Here is a 20,972-nt window from a genome sequence, read left to right as displayed (position 1 = left end):
TGAGGGGAAAGTGGCTGCCAGGAGGGAGATGCTGCGATAAAAGAGAACTGTCCCGTCATTGAAAAGCCTGGGCCCTTTTCACACAATTGTGCTCCAGATGCCAGGTCTTTGTTGTGTCTCTTCATCCCTCCTCAGGTCTCTGGAAGGAGAGAGAATTCATTGTTGGGAAGGCCTGCCACACAGCAGCTTTGTTTTATCACAGAGAGGGTTTTGTGTCAGGGAGTGGTGATCCTGTCTGTGATAGGTGGGACAATGTGATGTGTGCTGATTCCAGGACTCCTGGGTACCATATCTCCCTCGCAAAGCAGGTGCCCAACTGTAGGGTAGATGCACTTTTACTTAGAGAATCCCGCAGAAACCAAAACACGCATGTGGGCCTGTTATCTAGCTGGAATCAGATCCCCTACAATTTTGATGTTCAAATCATGCAACCAGCCATGAAAGTCATTTCATTTATCCACTGTAGGATCAGATTTAGAGTACTAACCATCTCCTCCTTATACTAGGGGGGGGGGAAAGCCAGCAGATATCAGAGGAGGATTTTTATATTTTGCTGAACATTTCTCACTATGGGTGTGTGTGGGGGGTGAGAGAGAGAGAGAGAGAGAGAGAGAGAAGCAGCAGACTGTGTTCCTTGGAACTGTTGAGCATCCCTTCTTTCCTGAAATCCTTCACGCTAAGCTCCTATTATGTTACTTCCATGGTTGCTGCCAGTAATAATTATTATTACCAGTTAATGAACAACCATGTTCCAGGCACTGTACTAAATGCCTAACCTACATACCTCATTTAATCCTAGCAGTAATTATTCATCTCACAAATGAAGAAGATATGGCTCAGAAAAAAATAATTAACTACCATTTCCATATAGCTTTTCTCTCTTTAATTGTTCAATTCAGCTCAACAAGTATTCATTTAGCACCTATTAGGTGCCAAACGTGATGCCAACCATATGGGCGTTAGAGTTGAACAAGTGTATAGTCTAAAGAGGGGTTATGGAAATTTGAGTCGTGCCTTGAAAAATGAGTACATTTCCAGAACAGAACTGAAGGGGGATTATCTCAGCTGGCACTGGGAGGCACTATGCCCAGGGCGGCCACGTGTGCCTGTGACCATCTGTGTGTGTAGGTGGCCCTGCTGCCCCTTGCTTTTCCCTGGCCCCACTGCCATTAGCTGTGGGGCTCCCAAAACATTCTGTCCATCCCCCTTGTGTTTGACTTCGACACCTACGTTTTCAGACACCTGCCACCTGTCCACAGATGACTTCTCAATGCGTGTCCGTCCCTGCCCTCCCCTCTCCCCAGAGATTTCCAACTGTCTATAGGATATGCCCACGTGGATATCACCCCACCAGCATACACATTTTTAAAATTTGGAGATTCATAAATAAAACAAAAACAAAAACCCGGAAGTCTTCCTCTTCAGAAAGGGCCTTCTTTCCCAGCTCCTGGCTGCTGTCCACAATCATCAGGTAGTCCTAGACTCAGACTTACAATCTCAGGGTTGTTTTGACTTCATTTTCCTTCATCGGAGAGGCAGGGTGTTATAATGGGAAAAGCATAGACTTCGGAGTTAGATGTGGTTTCAGACCCCAGCTTCATCACTTAACTAGTTTTATGACTGTCATCAAGTTACTTAATCTCTGTAAATCTCGATTTCTTCATCTGTAAAACAAAGATGGTTATATTTACAACAGACTGTAAAAATGGATGAGATGGCCTGCAGAAGTGATCAGATATCTACCGAGTAGGCTCACAGTAGATATCCGTTCCCTTTCCCTGCTTATTCCCACCCTCCATCACCGCCCAGTTTATCACCAGGTTCTGACCATATTTCCTACGTGTCGGCTCCCGGCTTTGCTTAAGGCCTGCTGACCATACGAGGCTTAACTGACCACGAGAACATCCTGCTCATAGCTGCCAGCATCACCTTCCTCAGAGACTCCTTTCTTGTTTAGAAACCTTCGCTGGGTATTTATTTCCTACTCTGTCAGTCACAGGAGGGATTCAATCATCAGCACATTAATGACTTCTGACCGACTGACTCTGACTCTGGGGTGGGAGCCTTCAAGACCCCCCAGTTGCCCCTTGAACCACTCTCATCGCTCCCAGCTTCCTCACATAGACCCTCTGCCTCGCCTTCCCCACTACCCCCCGCCCACCTTTGTAACTTACTTGACCCGCACGGACCTTCTACGTCCCCACCTTCTGGCATAACACTCCCCCTTCGTCGTCCACTCCTCCAAGATTACCTCCAAAGTTCTCAACAGCCCCCAGCTAAGACTTGAAGGCTTGCCGTTTCAACTTGAGCTCGCTGACTGCTCCATTCACTCACCCGTCAGCATTTTTTGAGCATTTGTGAGATACAAAGCACCATGCCTCATCTGTCAGTTGAAGCCAACTTCCCCGGAACTTGCTGCACTGTGGAAGTCTCTCAGAAACAACTCTCTCCTTGCTTGTAAAGTGGGAATACCGCCCATTTGCCTCAGAGGCTTATTGTAAAGAATAAATGAGACTCAAATTATGAGAATGCTTTGAGAAGTTCAAAACAATATACAAATGGCAGGTAGTATTTTAAGAATAGCCACCATTTATTGTGCATCTTCTCAGTATGAACAAAGGCAGGGAACCTCTCCTCTTTGTGGTTGAAGCATAATATTCCATTTGATACTAACGACTACTCTATGAAGTATATATCACCATTTGCAGAACAGGAAGTCAAGATTCAGAGAGGTTAAACAATTTGTCTTAAGTTGCACAGCCTACAGGTGGCAGAACCAAGATTCAAACCAGATCTGTCTGACTCTAAAACCAACACCTTTAGCCACTTATGCTGTATTCTCATCCCTCTACCAAGGATGGGTAGTTTCTTTTCTTTTCTTTTTTTTTTTTTTTTTTTGTTATTTTGCGGTACGCGGACCTCTCACTGTTGTGGCCTCTCCCGTTGCGGAGCACAGGCTCCGGACGCACAGGCTCAGCAGCCATGGCTCACAGGCCCAGCCGCTCCGGCATGTGGGATCTTCCCGGACTGGGGCACGAACCCGCGTCCCCTGCATCGGCAGGCAGACTGTCAACCACTGCGCCACCAGGGAAGCCCGGATAGTTTCTTTTCTAATGCTGCAAGCTGCCTTATAAGGAATCCTGCTCACAGAGGATATTTGGTGGTTTTGCCAGGTAGTTGCAGAGCAGGTCTGAAGACATTAAGCCATAGACAGCCCACCATAGAGTGCCCCTGAGGTCAGCAACCCTGTTTTTGTAAACTTGTTTCCTCTTATGGGGAAATTCCCTTAGCTCTATTTCCCCTCTCCTATTCCTCCTACCCCTCAGCCTGGAAGGACTGCATCCAGGAAGATTCACGTGGCTATTGCTTTCCGTTTTCCTAAAAGGAGCTTTCTTGTCTACTTATGTATGTGGGACTCTGACCTCTAGAGTCAACCTCAATCTCAGTCACTCCCCGAGGCCTGATCACATGAGACATCTTTGGAGATGAGCAGCCTCTGGAGAGCGCTGGCATCATTTAGACCCACCCATCATTTTGCCTCTTCTCTGGCTGCTCCTGCATAGTCGTCCCGGGTTCAGCTGTACAGGATGCCCTGTGGGTCCTTGAAAGCACCGGGGTATACAATGCCTCCAAGTCTTCCCACATGCTCTTCCTTTCAGCATCTCCTGAACTCTGAGTCATGCTAAACACTTACTTCCTCTGGGAAGCCTTCTCTGCTTTCCTTCCCAAGCTGAATCCCCTTTTCTGTATTCTCCGTAGTCTGTACTTATCTCCTGTCATAACATTTACCAGGTTATACCAATACTGTTTTCCAGCTCTCTCTTTGACCAAACTGTAACCTATTCTAGGGACCATGTTTTAGCCAGTGCCAAACATGGTATTTGGTCTATAGTAGGTGCTTAGTAATGTTTGTTGAGTGAATGAATGGTTGAAAGTATCTCTTCACTTAACTCTCTAAACCTTGAAGAGTAGTGGGTTGTAAAAAGTTATGCCATTCCTCTCTCACAGGCACCCTCCTCTCACCCATGGTCCAGGTAACTCCAAACTCTAGTCAAGTATTGCAGATCAGAGAAAAATAAGTGTTTGAGCAAACTTCCAGCCTACAACTGGGATGCTTGCAGCTCCCATGTACTTTGAGACAAGAGTCCCAGCATTTCTGGACAGTGAGCTGCTTCCTGCATCTGTGAGGACTTGGGATCAACCGAGATCCATTACTGATCACAAGTTCTGGCAGCGGATGCAGCGAAGGGGGCGTGCCAGTAAGCCGTCACAGCCAGCCCTCCTGCATGGGGGCCTTAATCCTCTTGTTGCTAACAACCAACTGTTTGGGGAACAGTGAATTGGTCTCTTCAGATTCTAAGGAGGCCGTCAAGGTTAGAGCACCAGATGGGAAGATGAGCATTGCCTGGAGTCTCTCCTTTTAACTGGGCCCTAATTTCTTGAGGCCCTAGGCCTGCTCCTCCTCTGCTCCCTGACAGAAAGGGTTGATGAGGCCTTCCAAAGCCGTGGCAGAGGTCCCATGGAACCAACCCTTTGTTCCTTAGAAGCAGTGAGCTTTCCAGCTGCAGGGGATGGGGAGCCAAAATAGATACAAGCGAGAAATGAAGCTACTGGACTGTAGGAAAAAATAAAGGTCCAGAGTGATTTCTGTGCATTCATATTTCATAAACCGATATGCCCCATCCTAGCTGTAGTGAAGAGGGATGTGGCCTCCTCTGGTATTGTGGCTTCAGTGGGAAGTGCCCACCTTCACCACCCCACGCTGAGCCGGGAGGGCGTGGGAGAGGGAGGAGAATCCATCGATCTCACCAGGATCAGCAGCAGACAGTTGCTATGCATCCACAGACGTAGATGATTATGTTGGACAATGTGGAAGGGAAAAGAAACATTAAAAACCTAGTTCAATTAAAGCACATCTTTTAAGTTTAAAAAAAAACGTAGAACAAGTCTTTAACTCAAAAAGCATCTAGTCTGGTCGGATAGATAGGAAATAAACTCATAAGAGCATAAAAGTATTCCAGTTTAAGACACCACTGATGGTAAGACACACCATTATTTTTTTAACTCTAAGAAAGAAAAGCACTACCAATTAAACCAACATCATCAACTGTAATATGCATCCCAACTCAAAAGATGTTAAAGTGGAGGTGGGGGGCTAAGAATCGATCTTTAAGAATCAATGAAATACATATACAAGATAGTACATGTTAAATCACAAATGAATCAAAGAAACAAAGTGTTCAGGACTTCTGAGGGAAAACCCATAATGGAGGGTTAAGGCAAAGAGAGAAAACACGAGCTGAGCCTGGGCCAAAGAAGCTTATGCTTTACTGAGATCACTGAAGTGGAAGGAGGGCATTCCAGAAAACGGAAGCACTGAAATCAAAGCCAAAAAGGCACGAGGGGAGTGATGTTGTACAGACGATGAGCAGAGAAGTTAGGGTGGGTGAAGGTGAGGGCAGGAAGGTGGTGAGCAGAGGTTGGACAGGAGGAGAGCCTTCAATAAACCAGAGTGCTGATAAACCCAAAATGGCCGGGCTTCCCTGGTGGCGCAGTGGTTGGGGGTCCGCCTGCCAGTGCAGGGGACACGGGTTCGTGCCCCGGTCCGGGAAGATCCCACATGCTGCGGAGTGGCTAGACCCGTGAGCCATGGCCGCTGAGCCTGCGCATCCGGAGCCAGTGCTCCGCAACGGGAAAGGCCACAACACTGAGAGGCCCGCGTACCACAAAAAAAACAAAATGGCCTGTGGGGTTACCCACATTTCATCCATATTCTGACTCTGAAGAGGAAAAGTTCTGCGGGACAAGCAAGCTGGAGTCCCACCGTGTTGTCATTCATTCATTCAGCAACACTGATTGAGCGTCTACTAAATTCCAGGCACTTTGGAGGAAACAAATCCTAACTTCCGCCTATCAAGGGGAGATAAGTCATTTACTGAGATAACTATGAGGTATAGGTATCATCGTTACTCCCACTTTAAAGCTGATGGCACAGAGGTTCAGGGAGGTCCAGTGACTTGCCCAGCCTCCCACAGGAGGACAGGGACGATGAGAATTTGATTTATGGCCCTCTAGACAGTATGAGACAAGGCACAAACTTCCGTCCAGGGGACAGTGGACAGAAAAGATTGCTTGGATCAAAGAAATAATAAAAATTGAAAGGTTAGTTTATGTTGTGAGAAGATCTTGAATGTCAGGATCTTTAGGTAACCTCAGATAAAGGAGAGTCCCTGATGGCTTTTAATCAGGGATCAGATCTGTGCACTAGGAAGATTCATTTGTGATCTATCTACAATGTGGATTATAGAGAGAAGAAACAGGAATTAGACCAATTAGAAAGCTATTACAACACTTTAAATGAAAGGAATTTGACCCAGGATAATGTCTGAGTTAAATCATGGTCTTGGCTTTTTATTAACCTTGAAAGGTTAAGGATGTACACTCCCCTCAAAATACCCTGGGGTCTTTGATCTGTGAACTTATCGAAGCCGTCATGAACTTTGTTTCCAGCCTTGGCATATACTAGCATCATTTGTTCTAAAACAATGGCCTTAGGGTTTCCACATGCAGCACGGGGTCGGGGAGAGAGTGGGACAGAGAGGAGGCCCCAGGATCGAGGGCCGCGAAGCCAACAGTTGCCTCTCCCAATCTTGGTAAACAAAGGTGTACTGCGCTTAACTACACTCTTTATGGTCTATAGATCTAGACCCTTCTTCTCTAACCTTCCCTTTTCCACCTTATAAATCCTGAATTTTAAACTCTTTTCCTATGGTAGCCACCCCCATCAGATTGTATAATCGCTAGTCCAAACCTCTTGTCTCACAGTTAAAACCCCGAAGCCCTGGGAAGGAAAAGGACCCGTCTCAGGCCACACAGCCAGTGGATAGCGGGACAAGCCTCTGACTCTCCTAGCCTCTCTGAGCTGCACCATCTCCAGCTCTCAGCTCAGACCGGCATCCCCTAGAGGGACTCTGTTCCCCCGGCAGGAATGAATGGTTTTGTAATAAGGGAGAACAAGTTTTACTTGTGTCTTCAGTGACGCTGCCCATCATTCTGCAGAACTTTTTAGCCTCTGGAGACTAGCCAGGCACTTCGTGGCACCTGCGGTATCTCTCCAGTGTCCTAACAACGGCCATCTTAAAAATCCCTGATTATTAAGTTTGCCTGACCAGCAATCTTGGCCTGATTGTTAAGTTTGAGCTATTCAAGGTGAAATTAGGGGACAAGTCTCAGGGTGAGGTCAGGGGCGATTCGTAATCACCAAATGCCTGCCGGCAATTCCCATTTGGACATTCTACCATCACCTCAAGCCCCACACATGCCTCTCAAAACGTCATGGCCGTCCGTGTTTCCCCCTCCCATCTTTCCCTGTCATCCAGGTTACAGCCCGTGGGCCAACCATACTCCCTCCTCTGCCTACAGCAGTCAGTCACCAAGGACCATTTTATTTCTCCTTACCACCTCATTTCTGTCCTCTCCTTTCCATTCTTATTGGCATTCTGCTTGGAACTCTGTGTTGGGTTGTGATGAGATGGTTGGAAACTTGCTTGTAAATGGACAGAATTCAAGAAAAAAGGTACCTCCCCTAACTCTGTTTGAAATCTGCTTACTTTGCACCTGTGTCACAGGATCCTTTTTAAGTGTTTGCTCAGGACCCAGAATTTGCATTCCCCTCATTGGCTGGGAGCCTTTGGTTGTAAAAATCCATTTGTGAGCTTCCAGCTGTGGCCCTCTGTGCTTTGGCATGGCACAACATCTCTCTGCCGGCTCTCCAGCTGTGGGAGTCCCTGCAGAGGACAGCTTTTAGGCAGGACAGATTCAGCTGAGCAATCCTCATGCTAAGCGGGCCTGGATGCCACTAGGCAGAGAGTGAGCGGCTTGAGGACAGTCAGTCTCTGAGCTGAATTTCCTGAGCCCCTTCTGTCTATAAGGCATGACACACATGAATTCCAGTTCAGGACAATATGTTTATTTATTTATTTATTATATATATATATATATTTTTTTTTTGCGGTACGCGGGCCTCTCACTGCTGTGGCCTCTCCCGTGGTGGAGCACAGGCTCCGGATGCACAGGCTCAGCGGCCATGGCTCACAGGCCCAGACGCTCTGTGTAGCATGTGGGATCTTCCCGGACCGGGGCACGAACCCGTGTCCCCTGCATTGGCAGGCGGACTGTCAACCACTGCGCCACCAGGAAAGCCCTGTTTGTTTATTTATTTAGCCCCCATCTAATATTAGGCATCATGCAAGGTTCTGGATAAAGAGATATGTGATCATTTCTGATCATGAGGGGTTCACGATCTGGAAGGGAAGACAGCCAAGAAACAATTATAATGCATTGCGAGACACGTCATTATGGTAGAGGTGAGCCCAGGATGCTCAGAACCTAAGCCAAGGCTGAAATAATCATTTTACTTATGTGATTGAATATATGAATTAAATGACTGACGATGACCGTGGGCCAGGCACTGTGCTGTGCACATTATGTCATTTTTTTCTCGTTTTAGTCGCACAGCATTTTTCTTCTTTCATCCTTACAACTTTCTGGGCAAGAACTATTTTTGTTTCTGGTTCTCAGACAAGGCAGCTGAGGCCTAGAGAGGTTAAGCAGCTAGCCCAAGGTCCCCCACTGGGTGACAGAAGGAACCAGTGGTCCATCCCAGGCTGCCTCCCCACAGAGCCTGAGGACCGTGTGTGCAACTGGCACTCCCTGGAAGGGGCCCAGACTGAGCAGCAGTAGGGTGAATAAGATCCAGCCTTACAGAGCTGGGCTGGGCGATGGGAGCCTGCACCTGTCGCAGGCCCAGAGAAAAGCGAGTGAAGGGCGTGGAGGAGAGAGAACATAGCACACTGCAGAATCCAGTGTTTCTCTCAGCCGCTGGAATGATCAAAGAAGGCTTCACAGAGGAGGTGAGCTTTGCATTGGCCTTTGAGGGACAGCCAAGGGCCCAATGTTTCGGCATAGGAAGAAAGCAAGAAAACAGAGAGAGAAGGCCAGGCCATGGCAATGGTCCAGCCAGGCTCTAGGTGAAAGAGGAAAGAGATGAAAGCAAGAACACCGAGTTTGGAAAGCCTTCTTTATGTGGATGTGGGAGGGGGCACAGCAGAAGGTGAGACCGAGCCATGCCACCTAACCTGGCCTCCCCCTCTTCAGCCTATGCTCAGCTGCAGCCACACCAGCTCCTCTCCCAGCCGTCCTCAAAGCACCTGCAGCCCCAGTTTGGGATCCAGCAGCAGCAACAGCAAGCATCACAACAGCCGCCGCCACCCCAGCCATCACGGCCAGTGCTCCAAACCCCGTCCCACCCCCAGCTGGCCTCGGTCCCTCCAAGCCTGGCCCTGCAGCCCGGCCCCGAAGCCCATGCCATGCCGCTAGGCCCAGTCCCATCCACCCTGCCTCTCCAGTGTCCCGCTGCCAACCTGCACAAGCCTGGCAGCACTCAGCAGTGCCACCCTCCCACGCCAGATGTCGAGCCTCACAATGGATACCCTGAGGGCCTGTCTCACACCCCTCAACACAGGTTCCAGCATGCCTCGGCTGTCATCTTACAACTGCAACCTGCTTCGCCAGTGGTGAGTAAGCCGAGCCCGAGGTCCAGGGAACAAAGCGGGAGGACACGGCTCAGGCAATCCCGCGGCCCCCATCTGGATGTGTGTCTGGGTGGGCTGAGTGTCGAAGTCCTCTCTGAGTAGTCCAAGAAAGAAAAGGGGCCTCTCCCTAATTTGGGGCTAGCTGAATCTTAATGTCCTTGCCTTCTACCCAAGCTCCATGGAAACGGGGGACGTGTCCAGGAATGTAGAGGCAATTCACGAGAAGATCATCTCTGTCCTGTCCTTTAACAGCCCCAGCAGTGCACCCCCGATGACTGGAAGGAAGTGGTACCTAGAGAGAAGAGTGGGCCTGAGACTCGGTCTGGCCCACCACCGCATCAGCAAGCCATCGTCACTGCCATGCCAGGTGGCCTGCCTGTACCCAAGAGCCCGAACATCCAGCAGTCCCCAGCTCATGGTATGAAGTGTAGCGGGGCCCTCGGGGGAGGGGAGAGCATTGTCTTCCTTGCCACCCCCTGGCACATCTCACTTGGGCATCTAGAATGGGAGGGAAGCTACTCCAAGCCCCAAGAAGCAAGAAAGAAGCTGGGTAGGTGGAAACAGAGAGAGGATTGAGAAGATGACGCAAGGACAAAGAAAGGGGACCCAGAAGGCATAAAGGAGAAAGAAAAGGAGAATTGAAAGTTCTAGATGACGCTTGCCTGTCATTGCTGTCAGATGTACCTGCATATCTGTATGCCGGGTTGAGAGTTCCCCCAGGGATCCAGTTGTCTCAATCCTCTGCTCTGCTTGGTATGAGAGTGCGTTCTTGAATTTGGCAATACGACAAGGTGGCTGCGTAGTGCAGAGATGAGGGAAATGCTTAGGGGGAGCTAGGAGGGGATTCAGCTCACGGAAAGCGTCTTTGAAGGAACGGTGCTCAGCTCTGGGATCCCCACCTTCTGTCTGTGAGTGCTCAGGGACAGGCGGGCTTCTCCTAGACCTGGGTTTAGGAGACTCCGCTGATCCCTCTACCCTGACGAGAGAATCACAGCAGTACCTCTGCCTCCACAGTGATCCCTTCGCTTTCCTTTCCTTCTCTGCCAGTGTGCACAGCAATCTTGGCCCAGATCTCAGAGACATTCTGGGCCATGGGCTGCCTACAACTCAGGGAGGCAGTTCCATCATTGGACTAAATGTGTGCTGGGAGTGGGGTGGGGAGAGCCAAGAGAAAAGGGGTTTGGAAAACAGAAGAAGGAGGAGTGAGAAGAAAAGTACTTTGGGACAAAGTAGTTATAAATGTCCTATAAGGAATGGAGGGTGGACTCAAGGAAAAGGAAAGCAAAGGAATATGAAGAAAAAACCATTAGAAAAATTAAAAGACAGCAAGGAGGTCAGCATTCTCTTGGCAAACTTGCAATGATAAGGAGCTCACCATTTTGAAAAGCAGCCCATTCCATTGTAGGATTGCTCTAATTATCAGAAAGTTGCTCTTCAAATTAAGCCAAAATCTGCTCTTGTGGAACTCCCACCACTGGCTGTGATTCTGTCCTGTGGATTGTCCATCTCCTACAGTGTGTATAGACAGTTATCATGTCTCTTTCCTCTCCCCCATTAAAAAAAGAGAAAATCTCCAGGCTAAATATCTGAGATTTATTTCATTTTCTACCTATCACACATCCAGACCTCCCATTCCCACCATGCTGATCATTCTTGTCTAGCTACATTCTACCTCTCCACTAATTCCCTTAAAATGTGATCCCCAAAATGAAGCACATTAATTCCAAATACAAAAAGGCGCAGTCACCCTAGGTTGGCACCTGGACTTAGCTTTATAACCCTTCAAGGGACAGATCTGCATGGTATAGTAGAGAGGAGCTAAAATTCGTTGAACACCTATGTGCCAAGTTCTGCTCTAAGTTTTCCTTTACTCATTCATGATAACCCTGAGAGATAAATATTATTGGCCCCATTATTTAGAGGAGGAAACAAAAGCTTGAAGAGGCTCCAGTTCACAGAGCTATGAAAGGGCAGCACCATGATTCTGGCTCCAGGGGTAATTCCCTTACCTGCCTTCAGCACGACATTGCACCTATGGCCCCACTTTAACTCCCCTGACCCAGGGGAATGATACCCTTAGTTCACCGAGCACTGTGTCACCTGAATTCCAGAGGGGTTGGGTTTGGTTTTTGTTTCTGTCTTTGTTTTTGTGGTTTCTTTTTACATGGATTGCTATCACTTCAGGTCTCTTCCATCTCAAACTTGTACAATTTATATTGTGAGCCAAAACATGATTAATTATATCTGTTAAACGTTATCTTGTGAATTTAGCCCACAGTTCCAGGCTAGCCAGAAAATGGTAATGCTTAACAGCTAACATTTAATGAGTCCTCTCTACCAGCTTTACATGCATTTCCTCATTTAATCCTGACAGTAACCCTCTGAAGCAGGAACTTTTATCATGCCCATTTTAAAGATAAGAAAACTGAGGCACAGCAAGAATAAGTGGTGGGGCAGGAATGTTTTATATCTGAATTTTGTCACTCATTATACTAACTCCTCTGCTTAACTTTGCCATCCGTAAATTATATAGCGTGTTTTCTTTGTCTTTAACCAATTTGCTGATCGAAATATTGAATAGGACCTGACTGAAGACATATCCCCTGTCTGCAGGTTGGTGATAATCAACAGCCTTTGTTCAAGTATTTGTTATCCAACAACCTCTGAATGAACTGACATTTGCCTCCCTTTCTTCATCTTGTCTAGAAAGCTCTCAAAAATCTCTTTCTGAAATCTAATCTAGATGATACACATATAACAAAGCATCTTGCTCCTGAGGTTCTATCTCATGAGAAAAGTAAGTTTTGCACAGTGGAAACAATTGTCAACCACCCAAGATTTAAATATTCATTCTGTATATGTTTGAATGCCTGCTCTGTGCAAAGTACTGTGGGGTGGAAGGTAATAAATGCATAGAGAAAGAAGGTCTGTACCCTACCTTCAAGGAGCTTAAAGTCCTCTGGGAAAGATGAGAAGTGCACAGGAAAAAAATACAGTAAAAACTAAGATATGATAAATGGCATAGAACGATTATGGGTAAATGCTTTAAAAGGTAAGAGAGAAAAGTTACTGCCAAGTAGAGATTATCAGGATAGATTGCAGGGAGGAAGTGGCATTGTTCTAGAGCGAGGGTTGGCAAACTACATCCTGAGGGCCAAATTCATCACATCACCAGTTTCTGTACAGCCCACAAGCTAATAATGGTTTTTACATTAAAAAAAATTTTTAAGACTCAAAAAAAGAAGAATATTTTGTGATACAAGAAAATTATACGAAATCCGAATTTCTGTGTCCATAAATAAAGTTTTATTGGCACACAGCCACATTCATTCAGGTAGTGTCGTCTGCGGCTGCTTTCCTGCTGCAACAGCAGAGTTGAGTAGTTGCAACAGAGACCACATGGCCTGCCAAGTCTAAAATATTTACTATCTGGTCTTTTATAGAAAAAGTTTGCCAGCCACTGTTCTTGGGTCTAGACCATGAAGGATAGGTAGGACCTGGACATGTGGCATTGGGGAGAAGGGACTAGTGAAGTAAAGGAAGGGAGGCAGGAGTGTAGGCATGTTTGGGGGACAGAGAGGCCGAGCATTCATAGAACAAAATGTAAGTGTAAGAAATGCAAAGGCGGAAAGGGGGAGGAAATGTGCATATTAATGAAAGAAGGCTTTGAAAATTTGAAAAATGGGGTGGGGGGAACGAGGGAAAGAGAAAGGGAGCAAACTAAACGATCGGGGAATATAAAATAAATGTAAAATGTGGAAACAAAGGTAAAGGGATGAGGCCTGAGGGGAAAGGGCTGGGGATATGAATGCTAAGAAAGGTAAGAATATGAGAAAATGTTGGAAATAGAAGTCAAGCATGGAGAGAGAAATTCGGGGCAAGTATTCGGCATAAAGCCTGGGGGATGGGGGTGCAGTGAGACTTGTGAGTCTCACAAGCTCTAGTATATCTACTGAATGAAGGTGCTTTCCCGACAATTCAGTTTAATCCAGCGTGGTTTAGGAAGAGAAGTAACATTTATTGGGTTCCGTGTGCCGGGCACTGCAGGCAATTTGTATAAATGCTCTCAGTTAGCCTGCACAGTAAACCTAAAGAGACGGCATTAGCCCCGTTTATGGAGGTGTAACTGGGTCACTTTGGTCATTACTTAACTTCTCTGATCCTCAGTTCCCAGTGGGGAGGATAACGACTACTTGTGGGGTTATTGTGAACACTGAGAGGAAGTGCGTGCATGTACGGCTTGACACATATTCAACACTCAATTACTGCTAGTCGTTATTCTTCCTGCCTCCGACTTGGCCAGGCGGGAGTCCACCACCGCACGGGGGACTTTTGACGGGGCGAGAGCGGACATTGGCGTGGCGCGGCGCCCGCCTCCTTAAACAGAACCCTTACGTATCTAACCGGCCGCCAGCCCCCCCGCGCCTTCCAGAGGGCGCGGGGCGGGGCCGGCGCGGCCGCACAAAGGAAGCGCGCGGCCCGGCTTCCGCGCCGGCGCCCCGCCTCCCTGAGGCCCCGCCCCGCGCGCCCATGCCCCGCCCCCGCCTCGCCCCGCCCCCGGCGGAGGCGGCCGCGGGAGCCCTGCCGGGACGCGCCGCATTGTCTCCGCGGCGGCTGCAGCCCTCGAGCGCCCGCCGCGCGCGCGCAATCCGCCGCCGCCCGCACCCCCGCCCCGGCCTCGCGCCCCCGCCGCCCTTTGTGGACGCCGGCCCGGCCGGTACGGTCGGATGCGCCGCGGCAGCCCCGGGCCCCGGCTCGGAGGCTCGCGGCGGAGAGGAGGCGGCCCGCCCGGGCCCGGGACCCCGCGCGAGGCGGCGCCCGGCCGAGGGGTTGCGTAGGCCCCGCCCGGCCAGGCCCAGCCGGGCCCTGGACAGGTCAGTGCCCGTGGCGGGGGAGGGGTTCTCGCCAGGAGGGGTACCGCGGCCCGCTCTCGTCGCACTGGACACCGGGCACCGCCCTCCGGTGCCACTCCCGGCCCGGGCCTACTCGGCTGCCAGGCCGTGCCAGCCCGCGATTCTCGCCCTCCCGACGCCGGGGAGGTGTCCTGCGCCTCCCCCCTCGTCGGGGACCCTGCCTGCCCCGCACTTCCCCGGCAGCCGCTGTGTCACCTTCGGCGTGCCAGACGCTTCCGTGTGTCCCCGCACACCCCCACCCCGGCCTCGGGCCTCCGGGGCGGCGCTTTACCGGGGATGGACGGTCCGCTTAGGGACAGGGCTGTTGGCATCCGCTGTACCCTCTGGGTAGGGGACTGCCTATCTTGGAGGCCTGCGGCTTAGCTGGAGAGTTTTGTTTTTAATCTAGTTCAGTCTCACGAAGCTTTTAATTGGATGGAAAGGGACAAGCTGTTCTGTGTCTATCCTCTCTTCCATTTTTAGAAGAGCGTTTTCTCTCCTTCCCGTGCCAAATGAAGGCATATTGTATTGTTGATTCTTTACATTAAAATCGGGACTTGTGAGATTCTTTATTTAAATTGAAGTCCAGAGAGAGGGAAATAATTTGCCCAAGATCAAGTTGCAAACCAATGGTGAACCTACAGTGTGAACTCGTAGTCCCCAGCTCCTGTATTGTTGGATACCAGTTTGTGCCAGTGATACCCCGGCCGTCCCAGTCCTCCCCATCCCTCCCGCAAGGCTGCCTGTTCGACCTGAACACATTTCACTGACATACTTTCAGTTCTGATCAACTTTCCTTTCCTTCCTGCTCCATACCTAGAATGTTGACTTTCTTCCCATGCTGCCTACAGAGACACGTTCTTTTATTCTTTTTCCTGCTAAACAACTTAGTGACAGCTCTCCCCTTAGATATCTCCCATCCTAGATCTTTAATCCCCTTCCATTAGCATATTGGACCCAGAGGATCCCTTGTTGTGAAATAAGCTACCGACCTAAATCCACCATATGTCCCCAATTTTTCTAGGACAACCCCAATTTAAAATATTCTATCACGTTGTCTATCAACCAAGTGTCTCGATTTTTGGTTTAGAAAATAATGTCATTTTAACCATATCAGGCCCTGCTGTCCTGGCCTTTTCCAGCCATTTGGCTCTGGGGCATAACTGGGTAATCCAATTATCATTCACCTGGGATTTTTCATCCCCCCCCCCCCACCCCCGAGTCAACCCAAATGTTGGAACTGCTAGGATTTCTAGATGAGTCTGAAAATTGCAGGCTAATGAGGCAAGGAAATTCCTTCTTGCTCCTATATGTCTGCCCCCGCTGCCCTCCCCATTTTTTATTCCGGTAGAGGGCCTCAGACCTGTGGCAGCGTCTATTGATTAGGGCTTAAGTTGAGGTCACATGGGATGCAGGGCTTCATATCATGTTGACTCCAGAATAGAAAGAAAGAAACTTACTGTGTTGGTTACAGGGCAGGAGATTCTGTCTTGGATCTTAAGATACCTGCACAGCTAAGTAGTTTTGGTTCCGCTCAGATTTCACACACCTTCATTAGGCTCCTGCCTCGTGTAAAGCATGATCCTAGGCACTGTGGAGAATGTAAAAGTGATTTTTTCACTTAGCCCCCAACATCTGGATCTATATCTCGAAATAGCCACATTTTTGAATCAGCTGATGCAGTGTGTCCCACTGTTTCTTTACCTAAGTTCCAGCCCTGGCAAGGCGGGAACCAGAGCCTCTGGCTTGGCTCCTTCACAAGGGCTGGCTTCTTCAGAGGGCCCAGCAGATGGGTAGTGGTGCTCGTGTGGCACCTGCCCTTTCCAGGCACTCTTATCACGTGAGCTCTGCCTCTCAGCCCACCCAAGATCTGTTACCAGGCTTGTCCATACACATCGGGAAGAATAGATGCCTTTTTTCTCCAGCGTTAATCTTGCCACTTTTCTGTTGTTCTTGAGTTGGCTTTCTCAGTTGTCCAACTGCATTTTTGTGAGAGGTAGCTCCTGTTTTCATCGCCTTCTCCTCCCCCCCACCCCTTTTAAGCTGTTGTTTTATTAATAGGTGGCACATAGGTACGTAATGAATGTTGGTATTTTATCATGCACTCACCTCCCAGCCCTGTCCACTTCTCTTCCAGGTCCTGGCTTACTTTCGAATTTACCTTTGTCAGATGCACTCAACATATATTATTTCCACTTCCTCAAAGTAAGGAGGAAACTCCAGCTCTTCTTCCTTCTGTCCCAGTAATGATTCTCCTGGCTGTAGGTCTCTTCAGCCATTGTTCCTCTGCATTTCAATGGAGGATAACCTTTTAGGAAGGTGTTGTTATGCTTGCCTCTCCAGACATACCTCCTCTGTCACTGACCTTCTAGTCTAAGCTGATTGACCCTGAGACTTCTCTTCCTGCTACCAAGGCCCCTTCCCCCATCTGTGACCCTGTGCCTGTGCCTTGCTCTGGCTCAGCCCCAGGATCCACTCTTTTTCAGACCACATCCTTTTTCCTGACTTACTCATTTCCTGTCTCAGATACTTTGGATCCCTTGGATCTTTCAGTGGGAAAGAGAAAAAGAGGAATAGATAGACGATTTTATAAAATTGACCTGTTCTTGCCTCTGGCCTTGCATGCTCTAACTTAGGCCATCCCCTCCCTAGGTTTTCTTGTTTTAGGGGGGAAAAAAATGACTGCTATCTCAGAATTAAGAACCTTTACCTGAGGTTTTGAGTGTCTTTTTATCTCTTTGTGAATGTGTGAAGAGGATGACTCAACTGCCTTAGACGCTTCCTCTAAGTCTCTGCCCTTCTTTGGGCTTTAGGCCTCACACTAGGCATTCGGTAACTATTTGCTGAATTAAGTTCACCCCCTTCCTATCAAAGTCCTTCACTTTGAGCTAGCATGGATCAGTAAACCAACATAAAATTTAAGTTGAAAAAACTAGGGAGTAGGATGGTGGCTCCCTTTCTGGTAACGCTGCTCGGTGTTAGTGTGACACTCACCGAGGGTTTTTTCTTCCTCTCGGTCAGTCCAAGTTTATATTAAAGTTCTCCCAGCTGTGCAGTGCCGTTTACTCTCCAGACAGATTTGGTCCCATCCTGAAAAAGATTCTCTCCTGAAAAGATACATCTACTAGAGTTGAGAGTAGGGAAATGAGACACCTTCATAGAAGCATAGTTTCTCTTTTATTCCCTTTCTTTTGTACCATTTTGCAACTGGAAGATGAAGATGATGATTTTCTGTGGTCCGGAGGAATCTCACAAAAGTGGTTGTAGAGATTCTTTTGTGTTTTCCACCCCCGTGGAAAAGCAGGGTGAGGACTGGCTGCCTTATGCAATCTACTCTCATGAGGCCTTTGTACCAGTAACAGAAATGACTGTCTGCAGTGACTTAGCACCTTGTCTGGTGGAAATCAAAGCTGGGACTACCCCTCAAGGTAGAGGTATGAACATATACTGATTTATGTTTTCAGTGTTTTTATGGCATGCTTTAAACTACAGTGTGAGTCACCAGTTAAAAAGACTCTGAGTATGTGTTCTGTTAAAATGTTTAAAGTAGGCCTGTTCAAGATAACTTGAATTACTTATTCACAATTCAAATAGATGCAGGTTTCATTTTAAGCATTGACTTATTTAAAAATTTCAATTTGAGTTTAGCTACATCAGAACACTGATTTGATGCTTGCAAAGAAACTCTGAAACAAACCATCTTTAATTCAACTTTATGACATTTTGGAATTGTTAGGAAAATAATCAACCATTTATTTATCCAAGACAACAGTCTTACAGATTCAGGGCTTTTTTCCCCCATCAATAACAAAAGTAGAATATAATTGCCATGGTCAAGAAATGGTTGTGGTTTTTTTCGCCCCCGCCCCAAGACATGCGGGATCTTAGTTCCCCAGCCAGGAATTGAACATGCGCCCCCTGCATTGGAAGCTCCGCGTCTCAACCACTGGGCCGCCAGGGAAGTCCCGAGATGGGCTCTTTTATAGTTAATCGAGTTATACAGTTAAGAGTGATTAGTTTTTGAAGGTATAAAATATAGTAAGAAACATAGCATATAATTTAAATAATAAATTGTTGCTATGTGATTCATTGTAAGACCATCTAGGCCAGCATAATAAACTTAATGGTTTGTTGTTCTTTTTCCTTCCCCTTCCAAATTTATTTATAGTTAGTGAAAAGGGATGTGCTTTCCTATACTTGAAATTTCCAAATGATTTTTTTAGTTAAATCCAAAAGAGAACATTCTACATCTGCCAAAGAAATGATTGCTATTAAATAGGGATTTCCAGTGTTCTAAGATGAATCCAGATGTTGAAGAGAGTCCCCGTTTGCTGTTAGACTCTCTTGAAAGCAAAAACCTGTTTCTTGGATGATTTTCTTCTTAGCAGTGAAATTTGTCATAGCTTCTCTTAAGAAAAGATGACTGTTAGCTGCCGTGTCATAACCAACTCTTCTCCAGTAGATTAGGAGAAGCAGGCCTGATGCTGAATATTGAGACCGTTGGCAAGAAAATGAGAGTTCATGACTGCTGGGAGTTATTTTTAAAGCTCTTGTTGCATGGCTATTATGTCTCAAATACTGTATAATTATCCCTAGTTACTGATATCTTTAGCCTATTTGAAACCATCCATATGTGGCCTAAATCCACACAGCTATATTAAGACATTTTTAAACAATCAAAGCAACTGACACTGTAAATTAAAACAAAATTAATGTGAATCAACTACCGTTTTTTTAAAAATTGGTTAAGTCCACATTTCCAGGCCTCCAGTAATCAGTATTAATCTCTTCTGTCAGCTGATTGGTAGCAAAGTAGCGTGATTGAAAACTTAGACAATGGTTATTAAAGGAAGGGGGGCAGAAATGATCAAGAAGTTTGATTTGCAAGGTAAGTATTATCTATCCCATTATATAGACAAGGACAACTGAGGTTTGGCTTTCTCTAGCACGTGCGTGTGCGCTCATGCTCGCGCGTGCTCTCTCTCTCTCTCTCTCTCTCTCCCCCCCCCTCCCTCCCTCCCTCCCTCCCTCCCTCTCCCATTTCTCTAAGAATATTAGTGCTTCTGCAGTTGGTAAATAAGAGAATTTTCTAAACATTTCTAGTTGGTTTTTTAACTGTTATAAATCCATCTTCCATGATTTTCTCTTCAGCCTTTTAAAGTAATTTCTTTTCACAGGCTAAACCGCCTCCTGGCATTATAAGAACCACTAGGAAAAGTGGTTCTTTATTTGTTCCTGAGTTCTTTCTTTTCTGGTTCCTGGGGTTCTTTTGTGTAATACCCTGGGACTCTTTATGAAAGAAATGCATAGGAAGGGAGGGAATCTGGCGGTTGTCATGTCCTTTGGGTTAACGACTGTTGAAGGTGAATTGGGACGTGTGGTCTGCCCCAAAGGGCAGGTGCATTTCCCTTGTGTTGCAGTCATTGTCAAAGTGGAAGTAAGATTTCTTCCCGAAGCCTTACTTCAGGAGTGCAAGGACAGCACACTGAGTAGGCCAGAGCACCTGAGGAACATGAATGATGCCTGAGTTTGGACCAGTGAAAGAACAGCTCTGCTCTGGGGCTGCCAGAGGCCAGGCTCAGTGTGCGTGAGACTGGGGCAGTTTCCTAATCTCTCGAGTCTCAGTGATGGGAGCTCTCCAATAGCCATGTCAGGCCTCTTCCACTGTGTCGTAACTGCAGTGTCTTATTTAATCCTTACCACAGCCATGTGGGACAGAGATGAGTACCCCATTTTACAGATGAGGAAACTGAGGCCTAGAGTAACTTGCCTGGGATTACAGACTAGGATTTAAGCATAGGGTCTTTCTGATCCCAGTCTTAACTGCTGGGTAGCACAGCTTCTAAATGTAATCAGTGCCAGGCATTTTACATATATAAACTCTAACATTCCCTGTAACCCTGCAAGGTAAGCAGCATGATTGTCATTTTTATAGACGGAGAAACTAAGGTGCAGAGCAGGTACCAAGTGCTTGAAGCTACACAGGTAATCAAAGATGGAACCAGAGTATGAACCCAGGTCTGCCCCAGTGCTGGTGGCCTTTCCACTCTGCCATTTTTCCTCTTGTCTCCTGTGATCCTGATGTCTCTAGCGGAGAGCCTCTCCTGTTGGTTCCAGACCTTTTGCCTTGTGAAATCACAGCGTCTGCTAGAGAACTGTGATGTTAGGATATCTGGGAGCCCTTGACCGCAGCCCTGGAGACCGTAGGGCTGCAGAGCTTTTTTTGAACTCTGTCCCTGGCTCCCTGCGGCTAGTGAGCCATCGCACGTTGACCAGCGCAGGTGCTGCTGCTGAGTGGGACCTGGTCTTCAGCCTGGGCCGGGCAGCAGTGCTGCAGCTGTTTGGAAATCCCCCCTGGCTCCCATCCGAGCCACGCGGGGGCGGCTGGCTGTCGCTCCATTGATTTTTTTCCTCCAGAGCTGGGGGTGGCAGCTTGGAAAACGTTCAGCTGTTTACAATTCAGCTTATGTACACTTTAGCTGGGGAG

At 47.7% G+C, this 20,972-nt stretch overlaps 1 protein-coding gene across 3 annotated transcripts in view; it reads left to right on the top strand.

The window, feature by feature from the left end:
- Nucleotides 1-20,972, top strand: part of PHC2 (polyhomeotic homolog 2) — a 102,607-nt gene that overhangs the window by 65,259 nt on the left and 16,376 nt on the right. For 2 of the 3 annotated variants that reach the window (XM_060018717.1, XM_060018710.1), the window contains exons 8-9: nt 9,157-9,575; nt 9,846-10,011. In XM_060018717.1, coding sequence (XP_059874700.1) covers nt 9,157-9,575; nt 9,846-10,011 — 585 coding nt within the window. Of the gene's footprint in view, nt 1-9,156; nt 9,576-9,845; nt 10,012-14,179; nt 14,468-20,972 lie in introns of those variants that run through there. The other variant, XM_060018736.1, reaches the window with a different exon arrangement.

Source organism: Delphinus delphis, chromosome 1 (assembly GCF_949987515.2).
Source record: "Delphinus delphis chromosome 1, mDelDel1.2, whole genome shotgun sequence".
Taxonomy (NCBI): Eukaryota; Metazoa; Chordata; class Mammalia; order Artiodactyla; family Delphinidae; genus Delphinus; species Delphinus delphis.
This window is presented reverse-complemented; position numbering and strand designations above follow the sequence as displayed.